General features: G+C 40.6%; 1 protein-coding gene across 3 annotated transcripts in view; it reads left to right on the forward strand.

Annotated features, from left to right (window-relative positions):
- Positions 1–16,214, forward strand: part of KCNB2 (potassium voltage-gated channel subfamily B member 2) — a 398,959-nt gene that overhangs the window by 18,243 nt on the left and 364,502 nt on the right. For all 3 annotated transcript variants that reach the window (XM_060287332.1, XM_030859576.2, XM_060287333.1), the window contains exon 2: positions 9,360–10,030. In XM_060287332.1, coding sequence (XP_060143315.1) covers positions 9,452–10,030 — 579 coding nt within the window. In that variant the 5' untranslated portion in view covers positions 9,360–9,451. The remainder of the gene's footprint in view (positions 1–9,359; positions 10,031–16,214) is intronic.

A 16,214-nucleotide genomic window follows, 5' to 3' on the forward strand; every position in this document is an offset into this window, starting at 1 on the left:
GAACACATCATTTTGAATATGCACAGTCAGGAAAAGAGGGAAGGGTACCGATGGATGTGGCTACACTGAGGGTCATAAGGTGAGTTTGCGCAGTCGTCTGCTCTGAGTCTAAAGATAAGGTCACCTATACATTGTGGTTTGAATACATCGGGAAAGTTTCTGCCTTTCACCTTAAGTTATTTTCCCAATCCAAATACTGCCCTGCTTGTATCTCCATTACTGTAGGCTCATTCCTTTGATTAACCTTTGCCCCCTTCTTACAGTCTTCACATGACAATATTTTATATCACTTAGAAAGAGAAAAGCTCATCATTGAAGGGTATAAGCTCATCTTTTGAAAAAAGTTTAGACTCTAACTTTGATACTTTCTTTTCTTTTCTTTGTCCTTTTATTAGTAGCAGTTCTATCATAATGGCTTTTCTGGCTCGAATACTTTACCTAGGAGTGAGTATACGCTGAGGAATTGAAAATTCACTTCTGTCAACTTTTAAACTTAAGAAATTGACCAGAGTGAACTTTTTTCTTGTTCTTTATCTATCCGGTGGAATATGTAGATGAGCTGAGGTCACACAGAAATCTCATAGAACCAGGAAATTTCAGAGATAGAAGGTGCCTTGGAGACAGTCTTGTCCATTTCTCAGTAGAGCAGGCGGTCACCTGGTGTCTGCCTGAATATTACCAGGCCCAGGAGTGCCTGGAGGAAGCAAATTCCACTCTGGGGCAGCAGCGATTATTAGAGAGTCTTAACTTGTTTATCACTTGTTCCTTACGTAGCTCCAGAAAATCTAGCTCTTATTTTGAGCCCAGGCCTTATTAAAATAAGCAAATAAGGGCCGGCAGAACGTCTAAACAAATTGGAAATCACCATAATTAACTGACGTTGGATGATGTTAGCCAGAACATGTGGCCAAGAAAAAGGATAGTAGTGCTTTGAAATTCATTAGTCACTCATTCAAAGACTATCAAAGTCACTCAAAAAGACTATTCTTTCGGGTAGTCCACAAACATTTGGTAAGCACTTGCATCCCAGAGATACAGACGTGGATGAGAGATGTTCATCACTTCTAAGAGCTCACAGCCAAGAAGGTATTTTCACTTAAAGCTCACATGGTACCACCTTCTTCTCTCTCGCAGCTTTTATCAGCTTTGTAGTTAGCTGCTTGTGTATGTTTGTCTGTAGCATGTTTACCTACCTCCACTAGAATATAAGTTCCATGGTGTCACCTCAAGCAGAGTAAAGGCTCATAAATATTTGCTAAATGAATGAATAAGAAAGAATTCTAAGTGAATAGTTGCGATACAATGAGAAAAGCATTAAAATAGAGCAAACTTTTAACCCAGCATGGCAGAAGAGATGAATTCTCCCTGAACAAGATATTTGTTCTTGACCTTGAATAACGAGTAAGAGTTTATCAGATGGAGAATTTGGAAAAGAGCTTTTCATACATGAAAGTCATGTTGGGTTTGGGGAGTGGCAGGTACTATGAGGTCGCTGGAAGGAGAGGAAAATGATGTTAAATAAATGTTAAATAAAATGATTATTGACTTTTTCATTCACATGATATTTATTATGTGTCTGCTGTATGCCAGGCACCTGGGATACAATGATAAATCAAATCTGACTTGATCCTGCCCACAAGGAACTTGGTTTAGTGGAGAGGATAGATATTAATCAAATAATCAAAATACTCATCCCAGCAAACTTAAAACTCCTGTTGTGACCAGTGGTCCAGGTAAAGGTATCTGATTATATATAAGTTCTTAAAATAGGAGGATGACTGTATATTCAAGGAAGTCAGGTGGTATTGACTAAGATGTGATCCTTGAGTTAATATCTGAAGGGGACGGGGGGAGAAAATAGAAGATGTGCAAATTCCCTGTCGCAGAAGGCGAATGGCACGTGTAAGGAAATGAAAGCAAAAGTTAGAGACACAGGGAGAGGGAGGAAGGTACTGAACCGCAGAGATAAGTAGAGGACAGACCTTGCAGTCTTTGTATTGTTCTGTGTCTATCCTGAGACTAGAAGCGTAGAAGCGTGTTCTACTAGAGATGGCCCGGATCCACCACTGTTTGGGCTGCAGCGTGCAGAACCGACTGCAGGGGTCCAGAGCCGAAGGAGGTAGTCATCCTAAACACCGGCCCTAGGGAGGCAAAGCCAAGGGAAGAACGATTCTGTGAAGCGCATCTGTCTTCAGAAGAGAACAGTCTAGTTGCCTGACTGCAGTCATTACCCTCTAAAGAAACAAGCTATGTATAGGAGATAACATGCCTCAACTTAGTGTCGTTTGAGTCCAGTGTTTTGACATGGGTGTAGACAAAGAAACAAAAGCTTTTTAAAACTTCCACTAGAAGGTGAAAAGCAAAGAATAATGAGCTGGAGTGTAATGGAAAGAGACTTACGTAGGCATCTGCAGATCTGGGTTCTGGTCCAAGTTCAGCAACTACCAGAGAGAGGTCAGCCAAGTCACGTGGCCTTGTTGGATCTCAGTTTTGAAAGCTGTAAATAGGGAAACTGGACCAGATCATATCCAAGCTCTCTTCTGCCACATACTGTGATTCCTGTCTCCAAACATGGGAGTATCTAAAGCACGGTATACGTTTAAGTCATAGAAACTAACCTCAAATCTGACTCAGTATTGGAGCTTTTAATAAAAGCTCCGTTGCCTACAGTGTGTTTGGTTGTGGAGAAGTAAGGGACCGGAATGTAGTTGAAAAGTGTATTTTTACTATGAAACAGAGGCCCATTGAGAAACATCCCTTGGCAAGAATCTTACTGCTAAACATTCCAGACCAACCATTGCATGATCTAAAATTTAATTTTATTGGAAGAAACCTTAAAAAAAAAGTTCAAATCCTATCCAAGCTTCATGAACATTTTTTTTTACTTGGTTTCATAGAGGCTAAATCTAACTTATGCCACACACCGAGATGGAATATGAAATTGAAGTCAGTCACCCAAATAGAAGGTTGTATCATTCACAGAGAACCCCAGGTAGCGACTGAAGTTTGTGATTTCTTTTATCAGGATATTACAGGGTGGCCCAGCCTCATTTCCCATTCCTTTCAGTGGCGCCAATAGTTTCTCTGTTTGTTGCCTTTTTTATTTTTCTCATCGCCTTTCATCTTTATTTATCCCCTGCACTCCGCTGTGACTCTGGGAAGACTTCTGCAAAAGGAGACATTTAAAAGAACATGTCTTGGGCCCCAACATAAAGGGCACTTTTACTGTCATAATAGAAAATCTTCCACCAGCTGAATGGCTGAATGCTCATATGAAGTCTGAGCCTTTTTTGGTGGGTTTTGAAACAGACTGAAAATTTCAAGCCACAGCTATACCTTGTAGTTTATAAAAGGTCTAAGATGCAATATAACATTAGTATTATATTTTTCAGCATAGAGAAGGATTTTTCATGAGCTATGTCTTATAAAAGGCCATTTTTCTAAAGGCAAACCTAGTGTTTTACTCTCTAATTATAGCAAATGTATATATAGGAGCTAATTCTTTAAATAGTTCTGGTGAAGAAAATTCATATTATGTGTCTAAATAAAATAGTTTATAAATTTGGTTAGTTGGAGACATTGATGATATGGAAAGATGCTCATATTACATATGCTACTTATTACTTGTCTTTTCTCCTTCATACTGCAACACAGTGCTTCCTTTGACCACTGAAAGCAAAGCTTTTAGGATTTTGTTTGAGTATATCTAAAAAAAGCATCGGGTATACCAAGGATAAAAGTCCTGGATTTTTTTTAAACTAAGGAGCAAATAGTTATGCTAAAATTGAGGAACCTATTGATACTAGCAGCCTTTCATTGAAGAAAAGAAATGCTACTTCCACTTTTCTGAGGACAAGGATAGTGTTTCGGTTATTACTAGAACTTGACATATTAAAAAACAATCAACAGTATAAATTCATTAGTATTTCTGGCCAAGTTCTAAAGTACTTCAGTAGGTTTGTTGCATTTCTTAGGATAGCTGAAGATTTCCAGGACCTTACTTTAAAATTAAATCTGATTTGTTTTTCACTAGTTATAAATTTATTCTTTTTCTTTAGTAAATTCTGGAGGTGCTTTTTAAAATTGAGTGAGTAGTGATTTTTTTTAAGCACTGATTACATTTCAGCTAACCGTTCTGGCGCCTTTCTCTGCAGATAGCTACTGCAAATAATCTTTGCGACTCTCTGAAACAGACGTAGCTGTTCCAAAAACATGCATTTACTACTTAATACCATACATAAAAATATAAGAAAATGCCTTAGAGCTATACATAGAGTGATTTACACTTAAAGGTCTAGGAGCTGCTTGTTTGCAAGTGTGTGCTCAGCTCGTACCAGCAACACAGAAAGGAAATGGTAAACATCACTTAGGTCTTTAGAAAGATTTGCTTTTCATCTTCACAGAATCACACATGGGACTTATCCTGCCTTGCTACACTAAGGAAGTATCAAGTATATGACATAATGGTAGTATTTTTGAGACTACAGTAAAAAAAAAAAAAATCCCTCCCCCCCACAACTCCCCTGCCTCAGACCTGGAGTCTCAAGCAGTAATAATGATGCCATGATCAGAAAGTTGTGTTTTGTCAGGTTGAGCCCTGAACGGGTGGCAGCATAATTCCATGCTGCTGGTGGAGCCTGGTGCAGCTGTGCAAAATGAGAATGTTGTTGTTTCAAGAGTCGCTTTTTTTCTCTAACAGACTGATGAAGGGATGTTTAGTACATTTGCAACTGGTCGACTGACTGTTGCAAGCTTGACTTCGAATTGATTGAACAAGGGGAAATAAACCAGCAAACAGCCCAAAGAAAAAATTCACTGAGATTCTGACCTTGACATAAAAATGTGTGTTCAGCTTATATCTCTTTGTGTATATAAATTCTACACAGTTGTATAACATCTCCACAGTTTAAACATGGAATTATTACATTTTATATTAAACTTATACACTAAATTGAATTACATGATTGATTCTCATGGGATAAAATTATTATGGTAGACAGCATTTCACTTATAAAACTAAACGTGAGAAAACAGCATCATATCCACTTTAATTAGTAAAATTAAAAACAAAAATTTTGCAAGCTCTCAAGAGTGGCAAGACACAGTGAACGGACAGATTCATTGCTAGAAATAAAATTAACATGGCAGAAAAGAACAGATTAAAAATGGAAAGTTAAAAACACTAAATAAAATGAATGAAACTTTTATGATGTTCTGAATGCAGTCTGTTTCAAGCCCTCATAAATATTAAAGGGCTCTTGAAATGAAATATGAAAACCACCTTTTCTTAAGAAACTAGACATGAAAAAATGTCTTCATGGATCTGAGGCACTATGTTATGTTTATTTCTATCTAAAGTTAGGATGGTGATTGGAGAGGAAGGGTGGCAATGGCCACGGAATCATAGCGAGAGGGAAAAAATTAACCAAGTGTCATAGGAAATGAAAGAATTGTAGGCATGGAAATGCCATGGTTTGATGCATGAAGAAACTGAAAGTCCAACCAGAAAAATGAGGGGGATGCAGGAGGGCAGCCCAACTAGACCCAGGGGTCGTGAGCCTGAGAGCAGAACCCCCTTTTTTTTTTTTTTTTTTTCGGTACGTGGGCCTCTCGCTGTTGTGGCCTCTCCCGTTGCGGAGCGCAGGCTCAGCGGCCATGGCTCACGGGCCCAGCCGCTCCGCGGCATGTGGGATCTTCCCGGACCGGGGCACGAACCCGCATCTCCTGCATTGGCAGGCGGACTCTCAACCATTGCGCCACCAGGGAAGCCCAGCAGAACCCCTTTTGCAATCTCATACAACCTCCCATGAAAAGCAACTTGGTTTAGATGTTTTTTGCTTCTTCTGGAGAGAAACATGGTGTTTTCAGCTCAGGAGGTTTTCTTATTAAGGATGTAGAAAACTTCACAAAGTATGTACAAGTTTGAAAAGATAGAGTGGTTTTGTGGTTGGTTAAGAGGCCATGAGGATAGAAAGATCTAGGGAATGGGATAGGAAGAGAGGGAGAGGAACCGAAGAGAGATAAGTTGGGGGTGGAGAAATAGAGATGGGAAAATGAGAGAGAAAAAATACAGAGGAAGAGAGAGCAGGAAGAAGGGTGGGCGGACGGGTGGGCAGGTAGACAGAAAGGCTCAGCACGTTTCTAAGGCACTGCTGAGCAGGGCTTGACCTGAATTACAGGCTTACAATTGTGACCACTTGTGTACTATGACTATTCTGAAAGGCTGATTAACTCTGAACACTAGTTACAGCTCTTCAACTGCTTGAGAACTTACACCTTTGAGTCTCTACTCTTCACCAGGTCACAAGCAGAATATTCTGCCCAGGGAGAATAAAAAATTTTTAATCACAGTAACAATAATCAGAGCAGATCATCTTTAAGTCTTTAAGAAAATAAAATCAACAGGTTACGTTCACTCATGCTAAATTTCTCTACCCCTGCTTTGAAGAGAGGGCGTTGAATTTCAGGCTGTCTTTTATTGTGAGGTTTGTAATCAACACTGAATTTCTTATAATAGAAAGTTCTTGATTAGTGAAGAAGATACTTTGAAATTTAAGTCTTATGACCTCTCTTCACTTGACACACATTCTACAAAAAGGGGAATTCACTGCAGGTCATGAGTGTGAAATTATTTGAAATAAATGGTGACCTACTGGTAACTATGACAGAGCATTTATGCTTTCAGTAATGCCTTTTACAAGAAAGGAAGTCACAGTAAGCCCTTGACCGTAAACATGAGATGTTTGTACTGCATTGGAGTTTGCTCTCAGTCTTTCTGGAAAGCCTCTTATATGATACCATAATCAGCTCAAAGACCATCTCGCTTCTTCACATTAGTAAGTCATGATATTCTACAAAGAGTGAATTCATTGTATGTTTATGTGTAGCCAAATTAAAAATGGATTAACTTCCTGCTTATTATTCATATGGGCTGTTCACATAATCTATATGGATGGCTGAGATATCATTGCACCTGAAACCAAGTAATTTGCTGGAGAACAGACACTCAGATTCACCACTCGAATTGCCCATCTCTAATATTTTCAGTTGATTTGCCCGATCCTAATAGTATTACTGTGCCCTCTCTTGCATGCTGTATGTGGGGTGTGTGTATACGTGTGTGTGTGTGTGTGTGTGTGTGTGTTGTCCATTGCCATCTGAATACAGAATTTCGATGTGGGCATCAGTGGCATCAAGGTTACATGCTATTACCCACTATATGTAAGTACAGTGCTCGGTAGAGAAAAACTGGGACCAATGATTCCTGGCCTTATAGGCTTAAAATCCATTAGAGGGGACTGAACGTATGTATAAGGGAAAAGAATTTAAATGCTAGCATTTATTGAATAGACATCAGTATAGCTTTTAATCATAGCTGTTGTGCAGTTGATTGGAAGCTACACTTAAAGGAGGAATGTGAGTTTTCTTATTCTATTCAGATATACCTCCCTGTACTGAGCCCTTCACATAAACTATCTCATTTAATTGTCATAACACTGCCTATAAAGTAGATACTATTATCCTCATTTTGTAGATTAAGAAATTGGGGCTTAGAGAATTTGATACTTGCCCCAATTATTGTATTTCTCCTTTATTGTAAAAATAGTCATTTTTATCATCTGCAATGAGAGAGTGTATGTATACGCTTTAAATATCTCTGTAACTATGTAGTTGAAAGAACTCCCATTTCAAGTATATTTCTTAGCCGTATTTGAAATACTTCTTACATAGTCCAGCTACATTTTTTTCATAAATTTGACTTATTTTCATTTGAGAGAATACTTGGCTTCCAGGTGGAGAAATAAATTTAACTTACAGGAGCGGAGAAACCAAAGACATGCCAAAATTGGTGTGTATCTTAAAAGAGAATTCTAATTATAAGGACCTCTTAAATCTAAAAGCTTTTCCCTTTGGTATAAGCCATTGACTGTGTGAAACATGGTGTTTTACATTGAAAGCGGTATTTGGGATGAATTGCTTGAAGCACCATGGTTTTCTGCAAAAACATTATAGGGGAAGATCAAATAAGAAGATGCTTACTGCTGCAGATCAGAAGAATAGATCAGTAAGAGGGAACATTAGAGCAGTCATGTTTTAAAGAATTAGTACACAGGAGAAAAGAGCTGTGGGTCAAAGAATGTAAACACACACACACATTCTGACATATCTTATGTACACACAAACATATATACACATAACATGTAAACATAGATGCATTTTAGTCAGGTGATCCAAATGACTCCATTTATGCATTTTTCTGGCCACATACATTATCCCCACGAGATCTCTTGTCAGCTGTCTCGTGGAAAACAATTAAAGAACTGACTATTTAACATTTATCGGACCCTCACAATATATAAGCACTGTGCTCAGTGATAAAGATATAACAGAGAAGATTGTCTTTGTCTTCAAGGGCTCCCAGCATCCTTGGCAAAGGTGTTACTGCAGTGGCATGATGAAATAGAAGAGACGTTCACAGAAGTACATGATCATAGAGGAGATGTATTATGGAGGGCTTTTTAGAGGAAGTGATATCTGAGCTGAGTCTTGGAGAGCAAGCCACAGTTAGTCAAAGGGAGATGGGAAAGGTGGAGGCCCTTCCAGGACACAGCGTGAACGAAGGCCAGGAGCTTGAAACAAAACAGTGTATATGGTCTGGGGCTGCTGGAGTATGGTGATGAGGGAGGAATGAGAGGTGAAGGTGGAGAGATAGGTCAGATCTAGTAGGGCATGGTAAGGTCAAATGTGTTTCTTAGATCATTCTAGTAGCTGTGTGGAGAACGGTTTTTGTGTAGATAAAACCAGAGCTCAGGATCCAGTTTCAGGTGCTATTGTAGAAACGTAGGCAAGAGATGCTGAGGGTTTGAATCAGCATCATGGTTCGGTGGTACCCAGGACTGGGTAATGGGGGTGGAGGACTTCAGCAATGTTTAGGAGGTACAGTTGGTTAAGACCTGGTGCTTATTTGCATGTGGACAGATAGATCAGGATTTCTCAGAGTTTTAGCTTGTGTGTGGAGGTGTGGTCAATTTAATTGAAGGTGTCTGTGTTTTATCTGGGAAGAGCTCATCAGCACAGGGATAGTTTAGGCTAGAGTTTGAGAAAGAGGTCTCTGGTGACAAATTTGGGAGCTGTCAACCTATAGGTGTATAAAATTGATTACACAGCTGCTTCTGCATAGTACGTTGTGTTGTCTTTTCCTCCTTATACCTGAAAGCAAAGATGTACATCTCCATCGAGAGACGGTAATTAATATTATACCTCCAGGTTATGCAAGAACAACAGAGTGAGCCCATAGCATAGGAAATGCTTTAGGAAAAATGCAAGTAACCAAAGGGTTTGTGGTTGCTTTCTTCCAGGTGCATCCGTGGAAATGCCTGCTGCGCAGGGATATTGCTTGAGTTGACCTTCCCGCGGCCCATTCTTTTGAGGACCCTTTGTTCAGTCCAAAATGGCAGAGAAGGCGCCCCCTGGCTTAAACAGGAAGACATCAAGGTCGACACTTTCTCTTCCCCCGGAACCGGTGGACATCATTAGGAGCAAAACGTGCTCCCGTAGAGTGAAAATCAACGTGGGGGGCCTCAACCACGAGGTCCTGTGGAGAACGTTGGACCGGCTGCCCAGGACCCGCCTGGGGAAGCTCCGGGACTGTAACACGCACGAGAGCCTCCTGGAGGTGTGCGACGACTACAACCTGAACGAGAACGAGTATTTCTTCGACCGGCACCCTGGAGCCTTCACTTCCATTCTAAATTTCTACCGGACAGGGAAACTCCACATGATGGAGGAAATGTGCGCGCTCTCTTTCGGCCAAGAGCTTGATTACTGGGGCATCGATGAGATCTACTTAGAATCCTGTTGCCAAGCCAGGTATCATCAAAAGAAGGAGCAGATGAACGAAGAGCTGCGGCGGGAGGCGGAGACCATGCGCGAGCGGGAGGGCGAAGAGTTTGATAACACGTGCTGCCCTGAAAAGAGGAAGAAACTGTGGGACCTGCTGGAGAAGCCCAACTCGTCCGTGGCTGCAAAGGTACGAAAAGCAGAGCGTTGCTCGCTTTCCTGTGCGCCGTCCGAAAAGGTGGTACCTGTATTCTAGAGAGCGTGGTTTTCTTCGTTTAAGATGTTTGGGTGAGAGAACCCAGGATGGCTGTGCAGGGAGACATCCTTTCCAAGGTCTTATGGAGTCAAGTCGAATTATTCCTTCTGTTAAGACATACGGTGGCATGACTCTTTCCTAACTGTTATTATTATGTAGGCATAGACTAAGGCAGCAGGCGATGAAGAGTTCGGGTCACCCTGGCGCTGCCTGGGGTTGGTGACTTGGAGGTTGAGGAGAGAGCACAGCTCAGATCCATCAGGCGTGGAGTCTTGCAGAAAGGCCTGGGCTCCATCCCAAAGAGAAGCCAGGTGCTGTCGTTGAAGGTGGAGGAGGTGCCTCCTGGTCTGGTTCTCTGGAGGTGCTGGGGAGACTGGAGAGCGTGGCCCCGTGTAGCACAGTGAGCTTGGGGCTCCCACATGAGGAAGGAGCTGCTTACGAAGCAGCGTAGGGATGAATCAATGTCAGCGTGCATCCGTTGACCTCCCCTTGTGAGGTCTACTCTGACAGTGATGTTTCTGTCTGTTGGTGTATAAATGTGTCCACAACGGAGGTATTCCCATATCTCAGAGTTCACAGAGTGTTTGCTGAACACGAAGGTCAATTCATATTTTTCCATTGGGGCTGCATACATCTAAATCTCAGAGTAAAATTTTTGGCCACCAATTTCAGTATTTAATTCAACGGCGTGACTCTGTTTATCTACTTTGATTTAGAGCTTTGAGGGTTAGTGCAAACTGATTTTCATCTCATATATTTAGTTCTTTATTTCAGTATGAATTGTAAGAAAAAAGCCAAAAGAGTCATCTGTAACCGTAGAAGCGCAGTATTGATACTTCATGCAGATTAGATGAAAATGGAATATGCAGTAGAGAAGAGAAAAGAGTGTGTTAGCCTATAAAGTCTTTGGATTACTGTTGTTTTCAATTGTCTTTTCTTATAAACAGTAAAGATGACAGAAGTATAATTGCCTCTCTGTGCTTTTTGACTGGAAATTAAAATTCTCCGCGGTAGTCTACACCATCTAAATATTGTAAATAACTGGCTGAATGGAGACGACCATAAAGCCGTCTTCTTGCCCCGGTGGATAGTTCTAGTTTTGCATCTTTTGACCCCTAAAGTCATTTTACTTTCTTGCCGGGATGTGGAGCTAAATGGAATAAAATGTTATTTCTGCTGTATGAAATGAGGAAATGCACATTTTGTGGCAACTGAAATACTTCAATTAGGTCTTTTTGTAGTTATGAATAATTTGTTTACTTTTGTTTCATCTGTAGGAAAGAGAGATGTGGGATTTGGTTGAGAAAGGTTACTGTTCTTTCCAATGTCAGGTGTTTAAGTTACACATTTGAGTTACTACTAAAAATGTGGTGTGAATTTTGAAGCAGAATGAGATAAACCCTGGATTTAAGGGAGTGTTTTGGGTGTCAGATGAACTCTTAAGAGCTTTTAGGCAACTGAGGAATAAATCATTGTACCACGAGATGTTCCAGAGGGAGGTAACCAAGTATGTAAAAATAACAGCTAAATCCAAGAAAATTTGAAAGGTTCATGTGATTTATTTGCTGATAACATTACTAACACATACCTAAAATTAAGTATTGTTATAGAAAAAAAATTCAAACATATACATATTTTTTTCTGAAGAATTTCTGCTAAGGATGGGAAAAGGTCAGTAATCTCATTTCCCAGATGAGGGAGTTAATTTAATCTCTAAATTTTAGACACAGGGCCATGTCTTTTTTTTTTTTTAACACCTCTATTGGAGTATAATTGCTTTACAATGGTGTGTTAGTTTCTGCTGTTTAACAAAGTGAATCAGCTATACGTGTACATACATCCCCATATCTCCTCCCTCTTGCATCTCCCTCTCACCCTCCCTATCCCACCCCTCTAGGTGGTCAGAAAGCATCGAGCTGATCTCCCTGTGCTATGCGGCTGCTTCCCACTAGCTATCTGTTTTACACTTGGTAGCATATATATGTCAATGCCAGTCTCTCAGTTCGTCCCGGCTTACCCTTCCCCCTCCCCACGTCCTCAAGTCCATTCTCTACGTCTGCATCTTTATTCCTGTCCTGCCCCTAGTTCATCAGAACAATTTTTTTTTTTTTAGATTCCATGTATATGCGTTAGCATACGGTATTTGTTTTTCTCTTTCTGACTTACTTCACTCTGTATGACAGACTCTAGGTCCATCCACCTCACTACAAATAGCTCAATTTTGTTTCTTTGTATGGCTGAGTAATATTCCATTGTATATATGTGCCACATCTTCTTTCTCCACTCATCTGTCAGTGGACACTTAGGTTGCGTCCATGTCCTGGCTATTGGAAATAGTGCTGCAATGCAGAGCCATGTCTTTATCTCTAAGAAGATGATGTTGATAATGGCCTATTGTCTGTAATACACCACTATATACCCCTGTACATCAGACAGAGTATTTAAACTTGCTTCAAATTATGTTTGCAAACTATGTATGTACAGATAAGATATCTACCTACAAACGATACCCAGCAGCCAAGGACCTTGGTTTTGGAAACTTTTACGTAGTTATAAATAATAAATTTGGTTCCGTTGGTTCCGAATTATTAATCAAGCTACGGGAATCTCTGCTAACCTAGGCAGATTCTCTACTAAATTTCCATAAAGGATTTGTGTTTGTTTCTTTAAATGTCTACATTTCCCTCTCTGTTTGAATAGGGAAATATTATGCAAATTCTTTACATTTGATTACATGGTAGTTAAGTGAAAGCATTGTTCATTTGCCTGAGGTTTGGAGCCTTTTAAAAACAGCTCTGTGTGATGCCTTATGTAAACCACTACCTTTCCTGTACTCTTCGCAAGTCATGTAACTTGTTATTTTTCTAGAATAATTATTGGTGTGGGGAGTGCTAATGCTATGTGTGTGTGAAAATGTGTGAATAGTATTTTTACAACTTAGGAAAAGTTCATTTTGTCAAAGCTTCAGTTGGATGGTACTCTAGCCCTCACTATATTGTGGGTACATCAGGATCCTGCTTGTGCTATGAAACTCTTGTGTAGGAATGCTTGGAATCTATGTGTTTTTTCTCACTTGCTTGTGAGGTAAGATATCTTTGGAGGAAAGTATCTGTTTACCTTGCCTTTTCAGTTATCGCTTATTCAGTAATAATTGGTAATTCAGTTGAATGTATATAGATTGTTCTTTGTGTGCTATACACATTAGACTAGACGTGTAGAAACATACTCCCTTCTCTCCAGAATTTAAAAAATGCTCTCTTAGCTTAAACAGGGATTTCATATATTTGAAAATACTTGATTTTTTTCTCTTTTGGTTTTTCTGTATTTTATAATTTATAATAGTTCTGTAATAAAATATAAATGTTGTGAGATTACTTGCCAAATCCCTAGCATAGCAGAAAACTTTGACCTTTTCTATCAAATATTCCACAGTATATTAAAATATCTATTCAGTGACATGGACTAAATGCTCAGTAATCTATTAAGTAGTAATTGTTCAGCCCATGCTAGGGGTATCCACTGTGATATATGAAGTTATCGCAAGGCCAGCTGATCTGTCATACCATCTTTGGGTATGACCCTGACAATAGCAATTCAGCTCTTATAGAACATGCTCCTTGGTGTCATTTCTATTAATTGAACTTTCTAGTATATTAATAACTGAAAAATGCCAAATAGAGTTTAAAAGTGTGATATATTTAAAATGTCTCTGTTTAACAAATTAACATTTTTATACATTCACAGATTACCATGCAATACAATTGTACTTTTCACAAAATGGTAACAGGGCTAAGAGACGCTGGTAGTTTTCTGGGGTGTGGTGTGATCTAGTAATGGGACCCGAGTTTATGTTTGTGGGATGGACTTTGTTTTTCAGTCCTCTGTATCTTGTGACTGTGTATTTTCCCTCACCTGGAGATAATGTACAAAGTGTACATTAGAGGCTGTTTGTGAATGTGGGCCCAGCTAAGTGGGCCTGGGGAACGGCTGGGACAAATCTCTAGTTTGCCGTGACATGGAATTGCAGGCTCTGGGATGCCTGACATAGGAACATGCAAGGGGAGGAGAACATGCATGGGCTTAACTGGCTGCCAGTTTCCTGCGCAGTTATTTGGAATTAGACTTGATCCGGTACTTCTTCCAGCCCAGGACAATTTAGTCAGCCTCTGAATTGGAAACATTTTCCTCTTTTCTTTAGCCTTTTCCCAAAGGAATTGCAGTAGCTATTCCCCTTTAGATACTGCGTACAGCGACTCGGGTCTAAGAGGTGTTTGAAAGTGTTTATGTAAGGGAAACGTGTTCTACGGCAGGAGGGCTTATCAGCCTCTTGGATGAAAAATGACCAGGAAGAAGCACAGCCAACCTGAGAGCTGAATGGAACTAGACTCAGTACCCTACAGCGCCCTCACTAGGATATCTGAGGAAGGTCAAGAGCAAAGTCAGCGGGTCTTCAGGCAAACCCAGTTAGGAATGGCTGAGCCCAGGAGGCAAACCTCAGTCCGGAAAGTAAGTGGACGTGGTGTGCAGGACAGTGCTGGCCAACAGGCCAACCCCAGGGGTCTGGTCAGGAAACCAGACTGTAAGCAGCCCTTATTTGAAAAGGACAGTATAAGGCGAAATCTGCAGAAGGACCTTCCTGATCATCTGAGCCAGTACAGCTACAGGTACAGAGCGCCACCCAGCAGCCCTGTTGGGCAGGGTCCAGGGTCGATAGGGGCCACTACTGATTATCTGCTTCCCTCTCCGATTTCCCCATTTATCCACAGCTGTCACTCATTTAAGGGGTACATTTTTTTCCCATTCTCTTCTTCTCCTCTCTTTCCCCACCCCCCTTTTCTCTCTCCGTCTCTCATCCTCAGGAAAATGGAAAGGATGACTGATTAGAGAATTATTAACTTTTTTCAGTAATGACCCACTAAGGAGAAAAATTAAGCTAAATTTAAATTCTCCCTAAAGAAAGAAACTGCATATGAAGGAATACGAGTTTTGTCAGGTAGGGTGGATCTTGAAGGGCTACACACTATTGAAATACCTAAGATTTTTTTCACCCCCTCCCCACAAGAACCAATTTTCTCCTCTTGGCAATGACACTGAAAACGCATAGCATGGAGGGAAGAGGGTGACCGTGTCTCCTGCATCGGCTCATGGGCTCCAAGGCATCCACATGGCCACCATCACTGGTAAGGTGCAGCACAGCCCTTAGAGCAGGCATGGGAAGGGTCCCAAGACCTCAGTCCTCCTTGGATCAAGAAGGAAGCTGGTGAGGGTGGACGTCTGTCCCTGGAGCTCCAGGTCTCTGAGGAGCCAGAGACCGAAGTCATGAGTTTCCTAGGGGATGGTGCCTATTCATTGGCCTTCGATGGTAGCCTTGAGAACCGTGCTCTCTCTTCTGACGGAATTAGAGTGTGGGCCTTTCAAGTCATGGAAACAGTAGAAAGAAAATAAATCCAAATAAGACAAAACTCCTGTGTACTCTTCAAGAGGAAAAGAATGCTTAACATTCTGATTCTGTTTCTAGTATGTGGATAAGTTATTCTCATGCTTTGAATGAAAAAAAGGAAGGTATGAGAACAGAGCCATAAAAGATTTACTTTCAGTCCAAGAACAGAATTTTCACGTTATGTGTAAATATATACACACACACATAGTATATATATAGAGAGACATATATACACACATGTATGTAGTATATATATGTCTATATATATATAGTCAAGTGGAACAACTCCGTCCATACAAAACCCTCAGTTTAGCTTTCTGATGACTTTCTTAGTGATTAACGATAACAGTAGCCATCAAAACCATGAACGGGTCCCCCGCAAAGTAAACAATGCAATGTGAGTGCACTCAGAAATCTCCCTACGTTGGGACCCCTATGGGGACTGAGCTGTACTCCATTCCTTACCTTGGATTGCCAGTGGCCTAATTAGTGTGCCACTCCTGCTGCTTTTGTGTTGAATGCTTACTGTTTTCCCTTCTTGGCCTTTCCTTTCTGTATCCCCACTGCACAGATTAGGTTTTTGTGCTTTTCCGATAACAGGGAACAAGGGTTCAGAGGCGCTCACAGGAGGTAACTTAACAGAACTTGGCCAGTCTGTGGAGGATTCACTTGGAGATA

Source organism: Globicephala melas, chromosome 17 (genome assembly GCF_963455315.2).
Source record: "Globicephala melas chromosome 17, mGloMel1.2, whole genome shotgun sequence".
NCBI classification, from domain to species: domain Eukaryota; kingdom Metazoa; phylum Chordata; class Mammalia; order Artiodactyla; family Delphinidae; genus Globicephala; species Globicephala melas.